This window comes from Salvelinus namaycush, chromosome 5 (assembly GCF_016432855.1).
Source record: "Salvelinus namaycush isolate Seneca chromosome 5, SaNama_1.0, whole genome shotgun sequence".
NCBI lineage: Eukaryota > Metazoa > Chordata > Actinopteri > Salmoniformes > Salmonidae > Salvelinus > Salvelinus namaycush.
Genome location: NC_052311.1, coordinates 55,961,763 through 55,984,505, shown reverse-complemented (window position 1 = coordinate 55,984,505; position 22,743 = coordinate 55,961,763). Strand labels below are relative to the sequence as shown.

Below are 22,743 nucleotides of genomic sequence, written 5' to 3'. Positions count from 1 at the left end.
AGAATGATCCAATTCTGGAGATAAGCCCCCAAGCCAATAGGCTAAAAATACTGTAGAATACATATTTAAACGGTTTTTTTTCACAGTCTACTCGTATAAAAGAATGTTCGTTTCCAATTTTACCGTTTAAAATGAAAGAGTGCATTTTTGGTTTTGGTATATTTCCTATTGATAGGCCTTCACTATAAGAAGACCAATAGTTTTAAAGATAGGTTGTGGTATTGTAAATCTAGCCTATGTATTACATTGTCTATAGAATAGGTGCATATGTAGAGTGTGTTAACAACATTTCACTGTAAAAAGTGTTTGTATGGTTTTAAATCTTTGTAGGATTATTGCCCATGGGCCTGGCAGTGGTGTAGTGGTGCCTGAAGAAGTGGGTATACTCTAATTTTGCCAAAAATGTCCCAAATGGCCCGCCCAGCGAAGGAAAGGTGCCCTGTGTGAAATATTCTATGAGAAACCGTGACATACATTCTGTATTACCTAAAATGATATATTCCATATTGGTCTTTCACAGTCAGGCCAACCCACGCTGTACTGTGCAAGTAGGCTAATTGTAGGCATACTATTGAAACAGATAAATTAGGCTGTCAACTGAGTCAGAAATCCAAAGGTTTCAGATCTATTTATTTATATTCAGATTTTCACTCTCAAAGTCACACTTTGTTTTATAGAAAAACAACAAAATTGGATGTTCTAAGTCCATAACAATGCTTTCAAAGTCCATAACAATGTCCATAACAATACCACATCAGGAGACCACTTTTGAGCTCTGGGAAATATCTAAGATAAAACTATTTTTGTGTAGTTGCCCTTTAATAATTCCAGTGTGACGGCACCTAGCACTGTTGTTTGTTAGTGGTGTTTCTGTAGCACATGAGATGGAGTTTGCAAAACAAATGGCCACTGGATTAATGCAAATAATCATGACATCATTCTGCCAGGTAGACGTAGGCTACTTTGTAGCTAGTTAACATTTCCCCGTTTTTGCAAAAGCCTTTCTGTCTACCAGAAGACGGCTAGGCCTATCATTAGCATCACTATATTTTTCCTGTTACTTAATTGTTTGAAACCTAGATGTTTTACTCCATATTATGAGGCATGTCTTACCATTTCTTCAAAGTAGCCTATAGCCAAAATCCCACCATAGAAAGGTGGAGGCAATTATTTGATAAAGACTTCCTCATATGCATTATCCTGTTCTACTGGTTTTCTTTCAACTGTATTTCATTGTCTAGCAGCCAAATGCATATTAGCAACTGATGAAGGTTGTTGCATCTTTAGATCTCCCATAGTATCTACATTTCTTATGGATATTTCAATCTCCATCCATGAAACCTCTCACATGTGCGGTGCACATTTTAGAATGGTATTTTCCTGCTAATTGCATTTTGGAACATTCCCGTGTAGGCCTACCGCCGTGTGCCCATTGCTGCATCTAAAATGTGAAGAAATAATAGTTAATCAACATTTAGGCTAAGCATTAAGAAATACACGCAATGCCCACTGAAAAAGAAGTGGGTATACGGTGTAAACCTGCGCATACCCTCCGCTACACACACCACTGAGGCCTGCTATTTGTTGTGTTTAGGTAGAGAGAAATTATAGTTTTCTCATGAACTTGAATGAAAAAGTGTGCTGTAATACGTGGTGGGTAGATCTTGTCAAGAATAAATGCATAAATGTCATAGGCCTACCTGAATTTATTTTGGATGTTGTATCAAATATTTTGACGTATAGGCAACCCCTCTCTGATAATGTTTAATATTATTTATAATGTTAGATTTATCTATATATAACACAATTAAATCTAAGCTGATAACATATTTGTATTTATTTGTATGAGATAACATGAGTGAATAAATAAATAAAATGTATTTGTTTTACATAATACGGAGGTAAGGAGACCTATTTATTTTGAACTAAAGGCTTCGTGACCGATTACGCGAATAGACTAGGTCGGTGAAATGAGCTATGGCCTGTAACTGAAAGAGAAACGATAAAGCTCCATTCTCTGTTTGAGAAAGCTTCAGGGAATAGCAGCTGGGAATTTGCATTCAACTTTCAAATGTGAGTAGGCGATGAGAATATGTAAGTAAGCAAGTTGATGTGCTTATGTGTTTCTGAGTAACACACAAACCACTGTGTACAAATTGGTTGAATTTGTCAACATATGGTGACATGGAATCTACAGCTATTGTTTCAATTCAACCCAGGGTTCAACAAAAAATAGACCATACATATAGGCCTAGGGTTTCAAGCTTTGGTTGAGTTCAAATTTAATCTTCAAATGAATAATTGAAATGTTGTGTTGGACTCACGTCTCCACCTCAACTAAAAAGCATGGTTAAAGAGTAGGACTAAATCAATTAAACTTTATTTAAAGTGCATTTAAACGTTGATTAGATTAGATTTAGTCTTATTATTTACCTTAGATGTTTGTTTGAGATGGAGACATGAATCCAACATATAAATGATACATGTTTATACAAACTGGGCATTGAATTGTGTTTGGTTGTCAACGCAACCAAATATCACCATTTGAAGGAGATGTATCTTCTGTTTGGATAGTTCCATCGGTGCCACTGAATGCCACTGCCTTTGATTCCAGTTTGTCTACAAAGTATCATTTATATGTTGGATTCAAATCGCCATCTCAACCAAGAATCAAAGTTAAAGAATAGGACTAAATCAATCAAACGTTAAATGCACTTTAAATACAGTTTTATTGGATTTAATCCTATTTTACTTTGATTATTGGTTGAGATGGAGACGTAAATCCAACATATAAAATATGAATCTGTAGACAAACTGGAATTAACGCCAGACTAAATCAGTGGCACAAAATATAAATCTCCTTCAAATAGTGATATTTGGTTGCGTTGAGAAACAAAACACAATTCAATATCACTTTTGCGATACAGTAAATAGCCTATTAACTTGTCGACAAGTTAACAAATTGTATGTTCGATTCACGTCTCCAGCTAAACCAAAAATAAACGTTAAAGAATAGGATTAAGCCAGTGGCTCAGAGGAAACTATCAAAGCATTCGATATCCTTTAAATGTTGATTTTTGGTTGTGTTGTCAACCAAACACAATTCAATATTACTTTTGTAATAGAGTAAATAGCCTAAAATGAAGTATATCTTACAAACTAATGTAGCAGTATCTATTTAACCTTAAAATGAGTAACACATCCATGGTCACAACGTGAAGTTAGCCTACTGTAGCTATAAATGGCTTCTTATGTCATCATAGAAAGTGTGCATGTTCAAGATAGCACGCAAAGGTTGCAGGTCTGTGGAGATCTTCACAATTGTTATAATAATCTGTGCAGAATCTCGAACAGCATTGATCACTTGCACTATGTACTTTCATGTAATCTCAACTGCAATCCAGGTCATTTGGTTGTGCTATGAGATTAAGCACAATGATTACACATTAAATGTTGTATAAATACAAAATATCTGACATTGTATTCCCATTTGAACTTTGTTGTGCTTTTAAATGGTTGAAAGTGCAGTGATAACACATTTAGATGACAACTAAATAAAAAACGCATCGTTTTTTCATTGGAATTTGGTTGTGCTTTTAGGATGGTTGAAAGCACAGTGATACATTGGGAATTCAAACAAATTCTGGCTGACTTTGTGAGTGGGTGAATAAAGATTGAAAACTCATTGATCAACATCTCAACCAAATATGACCCACATTTCCACGTTGAAATGACATGGTGTGCCCAGTGGGAAGCATCCTTGTGTTAAATTATATCTGTGAAAGGAGAGAAGAATCTCTCTCAACAAGCTCCTCGCATCCCCTTTTGTTGATCCTCCTTGCTGCTCCTGTTCACAGTCATTATCCCCGTCATAGCTTATCCTTGCAGGGAACACTCCTGCATCTCAGGCCCTTACCACCATCTCTCTGGTGAATTCACGGATAGCCAATAACATTGCTTGTTCAATCTTGTTTCTTTCACTCTCAGTCCCAATCCCCAGAATTTTAGCTATTGCGTTGTCTAGGAACTTTAGCTATTGCGTTGTCTAGGAACTTTAGCTATTGCGGTGTCTAGGAGTGTCAGGTGAATTCAGCACATGGCTCTAATGCATAGATGGTATGTGTGCTATATTTGCCATGTGTGCTCGGGTGTTACAGAAAAATGGCTTCTGCTCTGCTGGACAATCTAAGATGGCATTATTATTGAGTTATTACATAATAACAAGTCATTTATTTCGACTTTTGAGCACCACGTAGTCTAATGATGATCACACTATTTTTTTAAGTTGAACTTGTTTGGTAAAGAAAAACAACAGTTCATGGTGTGGCCAAATTATATGTGCCATTGGTCCAGTGAAGCTTGCTACCGAGGTCTAAAAGGCTAGATTTGACTAAATACCTATCAGACCCCGGTCTGTTCATTTTGTATTACATTACAGCTTATTTTTCTATAAACTTTTTTAAAAAACGGCACCGAGTTCAAATATGTTGCAATTCTTCAAGCAACAACTCACCTGTCAAAATGACTGCAAGAGGAACGCCTTACCTGAGAAGTGATGTCACACAGCAGGAAAGCAAATGTAGGTGTAACCCATTTTACTCAAAGCGAAAGAACTACACGGAGGTCCAAAGCCGTAGTTTGTGCCAATTTTAGTTGAGTTATATAGCTTATCGTTTGAGATACCGACGCTGAAAATAAAGGCATGACTTTATCAACAGTCGGCTGGGCTCTTCAGCTTTTGGGGATCGCTCACACCGTGTTCGTTATATCTGGTAAGTCACTGCTTACTCAGTTCCATTACATTACACATAATAGGGAGTTTTGTTAAGAGCCGCGATGCTCGGTCTGAACGATAACAAGCGTCGGATGCGGTACGGTTTTGGAAGCATCTTGTCTTTCATTTCGGCTAAATTGATACACATCCTTATAGGGTTAGATTGAAGACATAGTGGACTACCTGTGCTAATTAACCCTCCTGTTGTGTTCGTTTCGTGTTCATTATTTCTGTGTTCCCGGTACAAATAGACCGCCCCATAATAGCTGATTATAAATCCATAACAATACATACATTATCACATAATGTTGGGTTAGATATTTGTATCAACTTAAGTTCTTGTGAACATTACAAGTTTTGAACTTCTATTTGCTATTTATGGCCTGTAGGCCTCATTGACCTGAGCTCATACAACTACTTTTTGAGTAAAAAAAGCACAATGTATGGATTATTTTGACTGTAACAAATACTCAGATGAAACATATTGTGCTATTTAGCACAGACTACTTTGTGTCAATGTTCAACAAGGACTCTCTCCTCCTCACCAGTGTCATGATCAAAGATATGATCAAGAGCCTCACATCCAGTAAATCGTTTGGTCATTGTGCTGCGACAGAATGAATTGTGAGCAAGGCCTCAAAAAAGCTTTATATACCAGAGCTGCGAGAAAAGTTCGATATATTATTGAAACAATGTTGCGATTGTTTGTGAGAATGCCAACAGGTGTGGTTCCCGTGGGGGAAAGATTATATTGGGGAAAGGTTCCCATGGGGGTTGCCATGGAAGCCAAGAAGGGGAGTGAGGTGTGTGTGTGTGTGTGTGTGTGCGCGTGTGCGTGTGTGTGCTCAAACACACATGCATGTGGGGGTCTGGGGGGGGAAGGGTGTCTATCTGATGAATGGGCATGTGCGTGAACTCAATTTTATACACTAATTGTAGTCTCACCCATTAATTTCTTATTACCGGTTAATTTTGACCAGGAACACCACAGGTGTACAAAAGTGAAATAAAACACCCAAAATGTTATGAAAATCATCAAAATGTATTTTGTGTGTTCAGATGCCCTGTGTGGAATAAGTCATGGAACCTTATGACAATCAGATGAAATGAACTAAATTTTTCAGAGAGAAACTTGTAAATCGGTCCAATTGGACCAGAACACAGCAGGAGGGTTAACTATCTTCTCCAAACACCTGTGGTTAGATGGAAGACAGATGCCACAATACTGTCTGCTGCAACTGTGTTAAAACCAATGAAAACAGTGTTTAGTCCAATATATGGCTAGTCACTGCTGAGTGTCAGTAAACAGAATTATAATTTTAAGATTTTGTTTTAATCTGGTAATAGTTTTAAACATTTAGAAGTGAACCGTAATACATTTGTGATTTTTGTGATTCTGTAAAAAAAATTAATGTAACTGAAGAATAGGGAAATTATTTTAGTTCCTTTTATTTTACGACTAGGTCATTGCATTTGTTCCTTTACTATAAAGATTGAAATGTAGATATGTATACAATGATATATTCTATGACATGTTTCCCATGATAACACTTACTGATGGACACTAACAGTATTATGAAGTTGCAGGGATATTCTTGAATTGGAAGAGGATGTATTCTATAGGTAGACTATGCATTAAATAATTGTTGTTGACACTGGCACAACCACACACAGACCTTGTCAGTTTCCTAAAACAAAAGTGTGTAGATGGGATGCAAATGACAGACAACATAGATGTTGACTGGCCCATGTTGTGCTTTATGAATAAACATAGGAAATATCTTTAATGCATGAGTCTGGTTCAGTGGATAAATAGGAATGATGTGAGGATTGTTGATGCATTGGTTCTATCCAAAGACCAACTAACTGAGGAAAAAACTTCCAACTCATCTAATATTTTATTAGGAATCAGGTGGAACAACGGCTTATCGGTTTCTATATGTAGACCAGGGCCACTGAGTTTGCATTGAAGATTACAGGGGGGGGGGGCAGTATTTGCATAGGTCAGACAATAGGATCAGCATCAAACACAAGGAGGTCAAGGACCAGGCACTCTTCATATATTTAAAAGGCCTTAGAGTGCCTTGGTCCTCTTTGTTTTTTTGATGGCCAATTAACCCCTTTATCAAGAGCACCTTCAATTTACAAATATCTACTATTGTATTCTAGCAGAACTTCCCTTTGTTCTTTTTTCTACAATCTGTAGGAGCAGTTTGGTTTGTAATGATATAGCTAGGTAGGCAGAATAATGTTTAGTCAAGCCCCCGTAAGTTGTGGCTTACACATCTTATCCCAGTGTCAACAGTGACAGCTGGACTGTAATAGCTGTACATGTAACAGCGAGGGACAAACAAGGCTTCCCAGTAACATCTCCAATGTCAAACAGTCACACAATCAGATTATATCTCGGCTATGTTACTAGGTAAGGTTTTGGGGAAAGCATAAGTCAGACAGATAGAAGGAGAGAGAGAGCGCTTGTGTGTGTGTGTGCTTCAGATAGAGAGGGAGAGGCAGATGAAGAGAGTGATTGTCTAAAGATAAGGACGTTTACGGATACAGCATCACAGATATATGTCAGTCTGAACTGTTGAACGACAAGGCCTATGTTTGTTCAGTAGGCCCTAGCTCACAGACGTGGGGCTGGTTAGTCATACAGGAAGTGGAGCCAAGCTGTTGACATGATCATCTCCCTACACACTCCCTCAGTCATATGAGTCTTTTCTAACACGCTGTAGCAAAAAAGGACATGAGGTCAGGCTGAGAAAAACATCAGTTGTCTTTTCTGTCTACTGAGTAGTAGTCCTACATGTCAGTCAGAGAAAAAAAGGACATTGTTTTGTATTCTAAGACTCTGTTTATGTTTTGTACAAATTAATATAGTTTTGACAGAGGTGTGGTTATGTAAATACCCATGTGGTATAGAACAACCCTGCCTCCCCAACTGATGCCACTCTTCTACCATAATTCATCAATCCCTTCCTTGGTTGTTGTTCATTCAGAGGGTGTGACACTGACCCTCACCCCTGACCAGGGCACTACTCTCAACATCAGCCAGAGTTCAGAGCGCAGCAGGGGGTCAAAGTGTACTGTATGCACCGGTACAGGCTTGAAGAAGTCCTGCTCCAGAGCTGGAAGTGATTATGTGGTGCTGCTGACAGACCCCAAAGCTGCTGTGAACATAGAGTTCACCTGCCCCAAACCAGAGGAAGTCTTCACTGTGGAGGTGGTCAGGGAAATAGGTAAGAACTCTCTATGAAATATATAATGGTGGTGGTTCCATGGTATTTAGAGTGTCCATAGTGTCCTTAGAGTGTCTATAGCTTGTCCACATGGTACAGAAATACAGTGTCATTACAGTATAGGCACATTGTACACTGTAGTTATATTGCTATTACATAGTGTTTACAAGTGGGATACCTGTGTGCATTTTCATAATACATAGTCCATATGGGACTTTGTGTGTGAGCATACCTGTGTGTTCGTCTCTGTATTGACTTCCTCTAACTCCTACCCTCCTTCCATCAGATTGTACCACAAAGTCCTGTAATGGAGACATCACCCCCATTGAGTCTAGAACCGGAACGCTTCCACTCCAGAACTTCAACCGTACCTTTATCTGGAACCTGAAGGCCCCGGTTCCACGGGCGTTCCATTTGGACTTCACCCAGATGGGGATGAGACAGATCCTGCCCTCTGAGAGATGTCAAGACCAGCACACGTATACCCTGCTAGCCCTCCAGAGGACAGGGGAGGCTGCCATCGGGACGTACTGCAGGAACGGCAGCGTCTCTGGGGCTCAGGTCTTGAACCAGGGCAGGCTCTCTCTGGAGGTCACTGGAGGACGGAAACTGAACCCCACCATGTTCAACGTGTCTGTTGGAGAGGAAATCAAATGTGAGTTGGTCAGACAGTGGTTTCAGACAACTGACGTAAAATCACATTGTTTTCATTAATATAAATGGATTACTTATGTCTGTATGTTTTTAGTCATGGCTACAGACATAATTTAATGGACCTGGTTAACCTTGTATTTGCTGACACTTCATCAACATATCATTGTCCCTCAGCACTTGCTGTCCTCAAAGTGACTTTACCGGAAGGGACGTCGTCTTCGGAGTTGCTCTCTCCAAACTACCCGAATAGTTTCCCTGACGATGACCAGATGGAGTGGAAGTTTGTGGTCCCTCCCAAACACAACGCTACGGTTGTCTTCCTGGGTCAGACCCAGCCGCAGTGCCTGAAGAAGGAGCCGGCCGTGGAGTATCACCACGGTAACGGGCGGTTCGCGGTGGTGAAGAAGCTGTCGGACCCCCAGCCGGCCCAACGTCGGGACTCCTTCTCCCTGATCCTAAGGAACTGTGAGATGAACAGGATCGGAGACGGCTCCACTGGTCTCTCCCTCCGCTTCAAGGTTTCAGCCAAGAGGAGGAGTCTTCCAGGTCACTACAGGACACTGTGTACAATAAACTAGATGGCTTTAGAAAACTTTTTCCAAAAACCCTCCTTGAGTATCCCCAGCAATTTGACTGACTTTATCTTTTCCATTACCAGCATGCCTGATTCAACTGGTCAACTACATCAAGCTCTTGATAACTTGAATCAGGTGTGCAGGTACTGGAATAGGGAAGTGGAATGGCTAGGTGTTCTCCAGGAAAGGTTTGGAAAACACAGCTTTAGTAAAAAGGAGAGGATGAATCATGTGTTAGTTTGTGGAAAGCCCTGCTCTTTCCCTCTCAATTCCTAACACATATGAACACAGGGCAATCTTTTCCATTCCAGCCATTACATTGAGGCAATCCTCCTATAGCTCCTCCCACTGAGACTCAACTGAAGTCATGGTTCCTACAGTGCATTCGGAAAGTATTCAGACCCCTTCACTTTTCCCACATTTTATTACGTTACAGCCTTATTCCAAAATTGATAAAATCGTTTTTTTCCCCCTCATCTATCAACACACAATACCCCATAATGACAAAGCAAAAACAGGTTTAGGTGATTACAGCCTCGAGTCTTCTTGCTAATCCTCTCAAGTTCTGTCAGGTTGGATGGGGAGCGTCGCTGAACAGCTATTTTCAGCTCTCTCCAGAGATGTTCGATCGGGTTCAAGTCCGGGCTCTGGCTAGGCCACTCAAGGATGTTCAGAGACTTGCTCCATTCATCTTTCTCTCAATCCTTACTAGTCTCGCAGTCCCTGCCGCTGAAAAACATCCCCACAGTATGAGGCCTCCACCACCATGCTTCACCTTAGGGATGGTATTGGCCAGGTGATGAGCGGTGCCTGGTTTCCTCCAGATGTGATGCTTGGCATTCAGGCCAAAGAGTTCAATCTTGGTTTCATCAGACCAGAGAATCTTGTTTGTCATGGTCTGAGAGTCCTTTAGGTGCCTTTTGGCAAACTCCAAGCGGGCTGTCATGTGCCTTTTACTGAGGAGTGGCATCCGTCTGGCCACTCTACCATAAAGGCCTGATTGTTGGAGTGCTGCAGAGATGGTTGTCTTTCTGGAAGGTTCTCCCATCTCCGCAGAGAAACTCTGGAGCTCTGTCAGAGTGACCATCGGGTTCTTGGTCACCTCCCTGACCAAGGCCCTTCCGCCCCGATTGCTCAGTTCAGCTGGGCAGCCAGCTTTAAAAAGAGTCTTTGTGATTTGGTCTTTGCTCTGACATGCACTGTCAACTGTGAGACCTTATATAGACAGGCATGTGCCTTTCCAAATCATGTCCAGTCAATTGAATTTACCACAGCTGGACTCCAATCAAGTTGTAGAAACATCTCAAGGATGATCAATGGAAACAGTATGCTCCTGAGCTCAGTTTCGAGTCTCATCGCAAAGGGTCTGAATACTTATGTAAACAAGGTATTTTTTTCTAAAATGTTTTAAATGTACAAACCTGTTTTTGCTTTATCATTATGGGCTATTGTTTGTAGATTGATGAGGAACAAATGTATTGCATCCATTTTAGAATAAGGCTGTAACTTAACAAAATGTGGAAAAGATTAAGGTGTCTGAATACTTTTCGAATGCACTGTATATTAGCATTTTTTGCTCATCTTGTCCAAATTATCATAAAGTATCAAAGGGATTGGTGACCATCCCTTTAAGGCCAATTGTTGTGTAGTGTCAGATGTATTTAGATAATGTAGTAGTAGTGGTAATAGCTACTGTAGTTGTACAGATCCAACATATTACAATTCATTATAATAACATGGAGCTTTTAGATCAGCGGTAATTTGACAAACCACTCTGTCTTGTGGTTAATGTTTACAGCCACAAAAGGGGATTACTGTAGCTTTAATATACAGTTGAAGTCAGAAGTTTACATACACTTAGGTTGGAGTCATTAAAACTCGTTTTTCAACCACTCCACAAATTTCTTGTTAACAAACTATACATCTACTTTGTGCATGACACAAGTAATTTTTTCAACAATTATTTTTTACAGATTATTTCACTTATAATTCACTGTATCACAATTCCAGTGGGTCAGAAGTTTACATACACTAAGTTGACTGTGCCTTTAAACAGCTTGGAAAATTCCAGAAAATGATGTCATGGCTTTAGAAGCTTCTGAAAGGCTAATTGACATCATTTGAGTCAATTGGACATGTACCTGTGGATGTTTTCAAGGCCTACATTCAAACTCAGTGCCTTTTTGCTTGACATCATCGGAAAATCAAAAGAAATCAGCCAAGACCTCAGAAAACAAATTGTAGACCTCCACAAGTCTGGTTCATCCTTGGGAGCAATTTCCAAACGCCTGAAGGTACCATGTTCATCTGTACAAACAATAGTACGCAAGTATAAACACCATGGGACCATGCAGCCGTCATACCGCTCAGGAAGGAGACGCGTTCTGTCTCCTAGAGATGAACGTACTTTGGTGCAAAAAGTGCAAATCAATCCCAGAACAACAGCAAAGGACCTTGTGAAGATGCTGGAGGAAAGAGGTACAAAAGTATCTATATCCACAGTAAAACGAGTCCAATATCGACATAACCTGATAGGCCGCTCAGCAAGGAAGAAGCCACTGCTCCAAAACCGCCATAAAAAAGCCAGACTACGGTTTGCAACTGCACATGGGGACAAAGATCGTACTTTTTGGAGAAATGTCCTCTGATCTGATGAAACAAAAATAGAACTGTTTGGCCATAATGACCATTGGAAAGATCGTACTTTTTGGAGAAATGTCCTCTGATCTGATGAAACAAAAATAGAACTGTTTGACCATAATGACCATTGTTATGTTTGGAGGAAAAAGGGGGAGGCTTGCAAGCCGAAGAACACCATCCCAACCGTGAAGCACAGGGGTGGCAGCATCAACAAAATAGATGGCATCCTGAGGAAGGAAAATGATGTGGATATATTGAAGCAACATCTCAGGATGTTAATGCTTAGTCACAAATGGGTCTTCCAAATGGACATTTACTCCAAGCATACTTCCAAAGTTGTGGCAAAATGGCTTAAGGACATCAAAGTCAAGGTATTGGAGTGGCCATCAGAAAGCCCTGACCTCAATCCCATAGAAAATGTGTGGGCAGAACTGAAAAAGCGTGTGCGAACAATGAGGCCTACAAACCTGACCCAGTTACACCAGCTCTGTCAGGAGGAATGGGCCAAAATTCACCCAACTTCTTGTGGGAAGCTTGTGGAAAGCCACCCAAAAATTTTGACCCAAGTTAAACAATTTAAAGGCAATGCTACCAAATACTAATTGAGTGTATGTAAACTTCTGACTCACTGGGAATGTGATGAAAGAAGTAAAAGCTGAAATAAATCACTCTATTATTATTCTGACATTTCACATTCTTAAAATAAAGTGGTGATCCTAACTGACCTAAAACAGGGAATTTTTACTTGGATTGAATGTCAGGAATTGTGAAAAACTGAGTTTAAATGTATTTGGCTAAGGTGTATGTAAACTTCCGACTTCAACTGTATACAGCTTTTAACATTGCAGATTGCCACTGGGGCAGACTTTTGGTATTCTTCTTAAATGTGAAATCCTTGTCTTAATTTTGCTGTGTGCCTGCATGAGTTATAGTAAGTTAGTCAGTGGAAGTGGATGTGCAGCTACATGTATATGATTTGTTACTGTGACATACTTTGCAGTGATGTGCAACGTGGACCTGAGGAAAGAGCGGAGGCTTTCCCTCCATATTGAGAAAACTAACCTCATGTCTGACTGTGAGCTGAAGCTGAACTCTGTCATCCAGGAGAAAATCACTGTTCCCTCAGGGAAGATCTCTCAGCTGTCCTTCCAGGACTGCCCATGTCAGGAGCTGCTACTGACTGCCATCAGAATCATAGGTAACTAAGGACTAACTAGCAACACTGCTCTGCTCTGAGTTATATAACCATAAGCATTATTATTAACACTATGCTGCTCGCCCAGTCACTAACTTCTCATTGTGTTGGTCTGGCTTGACGTCATAGAAGAATAACATGATATACCGTTCAACGTGTGTGTGAGTGTGGCCTTAAACCCTAACTAAACAATCACTGCAATTCAATGCTACATTTTTGGCTTCCCTTCCACTTTAAAAAATATATGGAGTGTGGTAATTAGGATGAACAAATTCTTTGTCCTTCTTGAGATCCTAAGGCACCACAAACTCATGGTATATATTCAACTATATTTTGGTTTGTATCCTTCAACCTCTTCTCCATTTCTCAGAGTGCCGTCACTGGAGGGGCTGCCCAGCAGCAGCAGCCCCTGTCCCTCTGACGGCGCCCGTCCTGGAGAGGTGTCTTCCCGCTCCCCTGGGCAATGTCACCTGGATCCTCCGTCCACCTCGGCATGGCACGGTAGAGCTCCTGCCCACTACTGGCGACCTCAGGCAGTCCCTGCCAGAACAACCCTGCAACGGCTCTGTCACTCTCACCGTGGCCGAGGACGATGACGGCACCACCGTGGGTCAGTTCTGCCCTCAGGGAGCCATACGCAAAGTCCAGGTCCACACCAACGTGTCCATCACAGCTTCAGCCTCGACCATGGGAGGGAAAGAGAGGTGGCCATTCGCACACCCTTTACTCAACATCTCCTTCACCAGGGAGATTGCAGGTAACATGTTTTAATTAAAGTTTTAACTGTGTTATTGTGAAGTGGAAACGTCTAGGAGCAACAACAGCTCAGCGGTAGGCCACACAAGCTTACAGAATGGAACCTCTAGAGTGCTTAAGCACGTAGCGCGTAAAAAATCGAGTGTCCTCGGTTGTAGGGAGCTTCATGAAATGGGTTTCCATGGCCGAACAATTGCACACAAGCCTAAGATCACCATGCGCAATGCCAAGCGTCGGCTAGAGTGGTGTAAAGCTCACTGCCATTGGACTCTGGAGCAGTGGAAATGCATTCTCTGGAGTGATGAATCACGCTTCACCATCTGGCAGTCCAACGTTTTTTGTTTTTTTTCATGGTTCGGGCTAGGCCCCTTAGTTCCAGTGAAGGGAAATCTTAACGCTACGGCATACAATGACATTCTAGGTGATTCTGTGCTTCCAACTTTGTGGCAAAGTTTCAGCATGACAATGCCCCATGCACAAAGCGAGGTCCATACAGAAATGGTTTGTCGAGATCGGTGTGGAAGAACTTGACTGGCCTGCACAGAACCCTGACCTCGAACTCCATCGAACATGTTTGGGATGAATTGGAATGCCGACTGCGAGCCAGGCGTAATCGCCCAACATCAGTGCCCAACCTCACTAATACTCTTGTGGCTGAATGGCAGCGAGTCCCTGCAGCAATGTTCCAACATCTAGTGGAAAGCCTTCCCAGAAGAGTGGAGGCTATTATAGCAACAAAGGGGGGACCAACTCCATATTAATGCCCATGATTTTGGAATGAGATGTTTGGCGAGCGGGTGTCCACATACTTTTGGCCATGAAGTTACATCTTTAATAAATTGTTTTATATAAAAGTAGTACTGTAACTGCAAATATGTTATTCTCCCCCTGATGTACACACAGAGAGATACATTTTCACGGTATACCCAATGAAAGGAGTACCAACTCTCCTGGCCACCCCTAGTTGGCCTGTGGGAATGAAGTCCTACTCCACTGTGTCCTGGATCGTCGTTGTCCCCTCCAAGCTGGAAGCCCACCTCATGTTCGACAACATCAGCCAGCCTAAGTGCAGCAACCGCCACACGGGCATCAGGTACAACTAGAATAGAATGGGGTACCCCTCTGAGACGTCCTCTCTAGGTTTCTTCATTCTAGGGAGTTTTTCATGGCCACTGTGGTCTTGCTTCTTTCTTGCTTGGTCTTGGGGTCCAGGCCGGGTTACTGTAAAGCACTTTATGATGTGCTGTATATAAATACATTTGATTTGATCAGGGTGCAGATCCTGGGCTCCCTGGAGGAGATGTACAGCCGGCGGGAGGACGAGGAGGCAGGCAGGAAGATCACTGTCTCAGAGAGCTTCTACCTCAACATGTCCAACTGTATGCCTGAGAGAGGAGACTTCAGCGTGCTCACACAGATCACACTGCACAAGGACAAGAGTGAGTGACCGACCGTGTGGAGCATTCATCATGATAAGCAGTGTTGTTCTATCTCCTCTCACTCCCTCTCCATAGGTTGTTAGTTTAAAGTGAATTTGAAATTGCAGTGAAAATCTAACGCTCCATGTTTCTCAGCATTTCTCTATACCATTCTGATATTTTGTTAATTCTGGTCTTACTACACTGAGTATACCAAACATTAGGAACACCTTCCTAATATTGAGTTGCACTCCCCCCATTTTGCCCTCAGAACAAACTGAATTCATTGGAGCTTGGACTCACTCATTAGGTAGGATTAGGCAGCTGCCTATGGCGGCAGTTTGACGAGGGTGGCATTTTCTGAGGTAAACTGACCATTTTCTGAGCTAAACTGACCAAACAATGACCATTTTTCTCAACCAGTGGCATATGGCCTTTTTTTTAGTTGAGCGTTGATGACGCCCTTTGATTAGCAGTGCCCACTTTGTCAAAGGCAAGGGTGCAAAATATTTTGCTTGTCCATTCCCAGCGAGCCTCTCCGGGGTTCTGTTGGAGAGACGCATCGCTGCTCTGCACCAACATTCAGTCAAAAAAATGATCTAACATGAAATCATGTAGCAGATATAGGATATGGTAGAAAGAGTATGTGGCCTTTTCTGTAGCCTACAGACTGGAGATAAAATGTATGATAATGTAATGAAAAGGACACTTTTTACATCATACAGGTTTCTCCCATTAAATAGCCTAATCTAAATGGCGCTCAATCAAATAAAAAATGCGCTGTCATGTTAACAACATATCCTAAAAGCAGGATAGGTCAAAGTTAAATGGACAATATGGAATGGACAATCACAACTGTTTTCCAGGAGTTTCAACCCATTGTCGTGATCAGTGATTTCAATTTTGTATCCCTCCATTTTTGACAAGCTGATCATAGCAAAAAAGTACTTTTGCATTTCACGCTGTGCAAATAGGCTCACGATAACTCCTGATAAAGTTGGTAGCTGTTATTCAGAGCTTAAATAGCCAAATTGATTAGTCACAGGAATCCGTAGTAATGACGCCAATGAAACGGCCTGTTTTACAAACAGTGGGCCTAGCACATGGATGGGCATTCATAAAATTCCATTGGGGGCCACATGGTAGGCTACACCCCAGTAAGCACAAGCCGACGTCTTTTGGAAGTCTTTTTTGTGTGTTTTACAAACGTTAGGCTTACCACATAGATGGGCATTCATAGAATTCAATTTCAGGCTACACCTCAGTGAGCACGGAAGCACGGACCAACACCTTTTGGGTGTCATTTTTTGGTGCAGTCCGGATCGGCCTTGATTTACAAATCCATGGACATTGATTTTTGGTCCAATCCAGACCAAATCTTTTAGACATTTTTTCTCGCTTACTGGGAGTATTCTAGTTGTGGTCTCGCCTAGGGCGTGGTGGAATTATTCTAATCAACGGAGAGACTTTTAGATTTCTTCAAAACAATTTAACTTCATTATTTAATTAGTGCAGTAATGGAGTTGGTCAGTAACCACCCTGGAGGTGATCCCTGAGAACTCAACCAGCAGGACTAAAACAGCATTTTATAGCAAAGTCCATCCAGGATGTTCATGACAAATCACAGATGAGAGAATTTATACAAAGGTACATTGTGCTCTCATGCAACAGACATCACGATTACATCGCAACAGGTTTCTGTCTCAAGGTCGTTTACTGCTTGTTTATACAGAAATACTAATGTAACATAGACACTAGGTCATTCCCTCAAATTATTAAGTTCAGTGTTCATCTGCCATATGGGAGAGAAAAAGGTTATAGGGTCTCCCTGGCACCGACAGACAGGCACACAGACACTAATCATGGAATGTCTTATCACCAAGCCATCGTAAATCTACTGTCAGCGTTAAAATCTCAGCGGCTCCTCTCAGACACATGGACATAGAGTTCTAAGAACACTATTCTGTTGCCTATTAGATATAACAGACAGTCTGAATGTACTAAAATAGGGATACATTCTAATATAAAAGTAATGTGATTAACATAATGTTGTAATTCTACGACAGGTGGCAGAACGGCAAGGACCGGCCCTGGTTGAGTCAAGTTGGCTGGATGTCCTTTGGGTGGTAGACCATTCTTGATAACCATGGGAAATTGTTGAGCTTAAAAAACCCAGCAGCGTTGCAGTTCTTGACACAAACCGATGTGCCTGGCACCTACTACTATACCCTGTTCTTGCCTAAGGCTTAAAAATCCTTGTTTAACCTGTCTTGTCCCCTTCATCTACACTGATTGAAGTGGATTTAACAAGTGACATCAATAAGGGATCACAGCTGTCACCAGAATTCACCTGATCAGTCTATGTCATGGAAAAAGTGTCCCTAATGTTTTGTATATTAAGTGTTATCAGCCTCTGGATTTGAAACATTATGTTAAGTGAGTGGGTTGATAATGGGATATCAGTGAATACTGACCTGTGTGTGTGTTCCTGTTCCTAAGACCTGCTTCTGACCAGCATTCTGAGTGCGGTGGCAGCTCTGCTGGTTCTCATGGTGGTTGTGTTGGCTGTGGTTTGTGTGGTGATCAAGTAAGTGAGCTACCTTTTCTCTAGCCCTTCATGATAAATGTTGGGATGGTTTCTCAGACAGATTCATCTCCAAGAAAAAGTAGCAGGAGCATATTCCAAAACAACCACAACTGCTCTTGCAGAGGAATGGTAATGCAAAAGTTATAACCACAACTAGGTGCTAAGGACACCCTGATGAAGGCCTAAGCCAATACGCGTTGGTGTACTTTAATGTTTTAGCCCACGTTGAAGGCTTTTAACTTTCAAAGTGTCTGGCCTTTTGAGTTTTTTATTCCACAGCACCTATTTGTGGTTATAATTTTTCCTATTCAATTAGAGATTAATATCCATTGAAAGTGCTTTTTAGTCCAGGATTAGGCTTAATCTGTCTGAGAAACCATCCTTTTGAGTACATATGGCAACTATGCATTAGAAGGCGACTCGTGACACTCTCCATTCAATAGTTTATTTGATATAAAAAAAATGCATTTCAGTATACACAGACCTTCAGCAGACCCGCATGGGTCTTACTCAGGCTTCCTTTACTAGGATATGGAACTGGAGCATTTTATCAGAGTGATTTCTTCAGCAAAAACTGCTGTAGTGTTTTAATGAAGTTTGATTACGACAATATAGGCTACTCCTCCCTCACGTTCACATTCTTTTTTTATTTTGAAATTGTAAAAACACTGCTTGTAAAGGCATAATATGGACAGGCTCAGGCTGCAGGTCATAGGCCCAGGTCGGGGCTCTCAATTTTCAATCCTGATCAAGACTCCTGATATGCAATGTCAGACCCTGGCGAGTTTCTAAACATTTCTTACACACAAGACAGCGATCCAGTTTCAGTTTGTGATTGCTCATATGCTCTTCCAGCAAAACCTCCTCATCCTCTGTGAAACATATACCACAGATGTAACAAGAAAGTGATCCTGTACTTGCAACGTGAAAATGTAGATGTTCTTTCAAACTTTCTACAGACTCAAAGGTTCTTCCGCAGATACCACACCGAGATAGCTGTGTATGTCTATGGGCATGAATCACTAGAGACGTCACGGTGATAAGGTTTTTCACATATTCTACAATGACGAACAGCATTACTGGAGATAGGGGATTTCAGATGGGACAACAGACATGGAAGCTTGGTCCAGCTTTAGTCTGTGTTCTCTTTGACTTGAGTGGAGGTCCTCCACTCTCCATCCGATCAACACTTTCACCCTGAGTTTCCGACCAGTCTGAATTGACTGCAGAGGGGGGTTGAGAGTCACTGTTACTGAAGAACTCCATTTTAATCTGTTCAATTTGCGTTGTGGTGCTGGGTAGCTCATCCCTCTCTGTGTTTTCTTCACGTTGGGTTAAAATTTGGTAAAGATGTGAGGACTGACTTGGGTTCTGATTATAGTCACATTTTACACTGGCAGTAGATATGAAGGTTTCTGTATCAGCAGAATCATCAGTATCATCAGTATCATAATCCATCGCTTGAAGCTGCTCTCGTCCCTGACTGATGACCCATAGTTCCTCCTGTTCCACTTTAATCTGAGAAGGGTCCTCCTGCCCCAGACCGGGACTACAATCCTGCTTGCAGTGCTGCTGCTCAAGGGGAACCTCCTCTTCAGAGATGGAGAGAGTGAGCTGCTGGAGGTCTGTGGGAAAAAGAGCATGACATACTTAGCTAGTACATTGGCTAGTACATTCAAATGCTGAGATGCTGGTTTACAAGAAATGTGTTCTAGCCAGATACATGTAACTTTTGAGCTACACAGTAACCACATTTCCAGACAGTTTTATGCAAGTCATACCATATATATATATCAAAAACACGATAGCTGTGATGGAAACGGGAAGTTTCGGTACAGTTGTATAAATGCCTACAGATAATTTGTTCGTTTGACAGTGTGATCTTTTTGTGTCGGTAAAATAAATTATGCGATAAAAGGCGGTGCAAACGCCTTTATACGCAAATATTGATATAATAAACATATCTAAGTACATTTGGATTATATGGTGTATGGTCGTCTATGACTCGTGAAACCATGCAGTTTATTAGGCAACAGATGAAATGCATTATACATTTCACAGGGTGGTGAATAATATCGAGGGTCTTATTCTAATGTCTTGATGGATGCTTGACAAATAATTATATTCTCGCTGTTTTCCATAATAATCTCATGTAGACTAGTTTACAGCCTGTAGTATAGGCTTTATGCGAGCTGTTGGCTAGAACACACGTGCCATGACCAGAGTAGGCACATTTGCTATTTAACGGGACAGTTTGTGACGAAACTATTGGTAGAGTTGAAATGTGATGGAAACGCACCTTCTAGTCTCTGTAACTTTATTTCTGGTTTAAGAACGACATCCAGCAGCCTCTGTAGCCGGGCGTTCTCTTCTTCCGAACGGGACACTTTTTCCTGGTACTCTGCTATCGTTCGGTCTTTCTCCTCTTTTGAACGGCATAATTCTTGCTGGTACTCTGCTATCGTTGTTTCAACTGCTCCGAATAGCTCATCGACAGCCGCTTTTAATCGCATGTTAAGCAACATTCTCAATGATTTTATGTTAGGCAACATTTTGTTAGTTAACTAGCTGAGTAGCTGCTAGCAAGTGTTTTTCCTGTTCCACGTGCCCTTTTTCGAAACACATTTTTACACTATCACCACCTGCTGGAGTGGAGTGCAACAGTGACGGTGGAGTGTTGTGGAGATAACCTGTATTTAACTAGGCTATGTGTATTTTACTTTTACTCTAGCTTGTCTATATTAATATAGCTACACTCCGAGGTATTTTCAATTTCAAAAAATGGTAATAAGGGATTACTTGTATTAAAATGTGTTTTTTGTTTGTTTATTTGTGTCGTTTGTAACTTTTATTTTTTTAACTTATTTTGTACATAATTTTGCAGCTACTGTCTCTTCCGACCGAAAATAACCTCTGGACATCAGGACTGCGATTACTCACCGTGGACTGGCAGAATCCTTTTTTTCCTTTAACGAGTCTGATGCGAACGATATACTGCTTTCTCGGGAACAGGCCCAGATCCCCGTGATTTCCGTGAAGAGGAAGCGGAGAAAAAGGGCCGGAGGGCAGGCTGTCTTCTGAGAATTCGTAGGTGATCGAATAAACCCCCACTTCCTTCCATTCTGATAGCAAACGTGCAATCTTTGGACTATAAAATGGATGACCTACTCGGAAGATTAAACTGCCAATGGGACATTCAAAACTGTATTATCTTATGCTTCATGGAGTCATGACTGAATGACGACACTATCAAAATACAGCTGGCTGGTTATACGCGGCACCGGCAGGGTAGAACAGCGGCGTCTGGTACGATAAGGGGCGGCGGACTATGTATTTTTGTAAATAACAGATGGTGCACGATTACTAAGGAAGTCTAGAGCTATTGTTCGCCTGAGGTAGAGTGTCTCATGATAAGCTGTAGACCACACTATCTACCTAGAGAGTTTTCATCTGTATTTTTTGTAGCTGTTTACATAGTGCCAGCCTCTGACTGTGGTGCTAAAACAGCATTGAATGAGCTGTATTCCAACATAAGTAAACAAGAAAACGCTCACCCAGAGGTGGCGCTCCTAGTAGCTGGGGACTTGAATGCAGGGAAACTTAAATCCATTTTACCAAATTTCTATCAGCATGTTAAATATACAACCAGAGGGGGAAAAAACTCTGGACCACCTTTACTCCACACACAGAGACGCATACAAAGCGCTCCCTCGCCCTCCATTTGGCAAATCTGACCGTAATTCTATCCTCCTGAATCATGCTTACAAGCAAAAATTGAAGCAGGAAGCACCAGTGACTAGATCAATAAAAAAGTGGTCAGATGAAGAAGATGTTAAGCTACCGGACTGTTTTGCTAGCACAGACTGGAATATGTTCCGGGATTCCTCCGATGGCATTGAGGAGTACACCACATCTGTCATTGGCTTCATCAATAAATGCATCGATGACGTCAACCCCACAGTGACTGTACGTATATACCCCAACCATAAGCCATGGATTACAGGCAACATCCGCACTGAGGGCTAGAGCTGCCACTTTCAAGGAGCGGGACTCTAACCCGGAAGCATATAAGAAATCCCGCAATGCCCTCCAACGAACCATCAAAAAGGCAAAGCATCAATACAGGACTAAGATCTAATCATACTACATCGGCTCTGACACTCGTCGGCTGTGGCAGGGCTTGCAAACCATTACAGACTACAAAGGGAAGCACAGCCGAGAATTGCCCAGTGACACTAGCCTACCAGACAAGCTAAACTACTTGTATGCTCGCTAAGAGGCAAATAACACTGAAACATGCATGAGAGCACCAGCTGTTCCGGGAAGACGGTGTGATCACGCTCTCCGTAGCCGATGTGAGTAAGACCTTTAAACAGGTCAACATTCACAAGGCCGCAGGGCCAGACAGATTACCAGGATGTGTACTGCGAGCATGCGCTGACCAACTGGCAAGTGTCTTCACTGACATTTTCAAACTCTCCCTGTCCGAGTCTGTAATACCAACATGTTTTAAGCAGACCAAGAACACTAAGTTAACCTGCCTAAATGACTACCGACCCATAGCACTCATGTCTGTAGCCATGAAGTGCTTTGAAAGGCTGATCATGGCTCACATCAACACCATTATCCCAGAAACCCTAGACCCACTCCAATTTGCATACCGCCCCAACAAATCCACAGGTGATGCAATCTCTATTGCACTCCACACTGCCTTTCCCACCTGGACAAAAGGAACACCTATGTGAGAATGCTATTAATTGACTACAGCTCAGCATTCAACACCATAGTGCCCTCAAAGTTCATCACTAAGCTAAGGACCCTGGGACTAAACATCTCCCTCTGCAACTGGACCCTGGACCTCCTGACGGGCCGCCCCCAGGTGGTAAGGGTAGGTAACAACACATC

At 41.7% G+C, this 22,743-nt stretch overlaps 2 protein-coding genes across 2 annotated transcripts; one reads left to right on the top strand and one right to left on the bottom strand.

The window, feature by feature from the left end:
- Positions 1-7,186: 7,186 nt before the first annotated feature.
- Positions 7,187-17,842, top strand: LOC120047199 (CUB domain-containing protein 1-like). The gene is made up of 9 exons (XM_038992731.1): positions 7,187-7,196; positions 7,774-8,013; positions 8,300-8,668; positions 8,842-9,213; positions 12,883-13,080; positions 13,448-13,834; positions 14,737-14,926; positions 15,106-15,272; positions 17,751-17,842. Exons 1-9 carry the CDS (start codon positions 7,187-7,189, stop codon positions 17,840-17,842), a joined length of 2,025 nt encoding a protein of 674 aa, XP_038848659.1.
- Positions 17,843-18,267: 425 nt separating this feature from the next.
- Positions 18,268-20,447, bottom strand: LOC120047678. The gene is made up of 2 exons (XM_038993230.1): positions 20,138-20,447; positions 18,268-19,463 (listed from the first exon to the last, which is right to left on the bottom strand). The coding sequence occupies exons 1-2, from the start codon at positions 20,388-20,390 to the stop codon at positions 18,934-18,936; spliced, it is 783 nt and encodes a 260-aa protein (XP_038849158.1). The 5' UTR covers positions 20,391-20,447; the 3' UTR covers positions 18,268-18,933.
- Positions 20,448-22,743: the final 2,296 nt, after the last annotated feature.

Coding starts and splice junctions, on each gene's coding strand:
- LOC120047199 (XM_038992731.1), top strand. Junction 13,081..13,447: donor GACTGCCATCAGAATCATAG/GTAACTAAGGAC, acceptor TCCATTTCTCAG/AGTGCCGTCACTGGAGGGGC. Junction 14,927..15,105: donor AACCGCCACACGGGCATCAG/GTACAACTAGAA, acceptor TGATTTGATCAG/GGTGCAGATCCTGGGCTCCC.
- LOC120047678 (XM_038993230.1), bottom strand. CDS start 20,390: ATGTTGCCTAACATAAAATCATTGAGAATGTTGCTTAACATGCGATTA. Junction 19,464..20,137: donor AAAGTTACAGAGACTAGAAG/GTGCGTTTCCAT, acceptor TTTTTCCCACAG/ACCTCCAGCAGCTCACTCTC.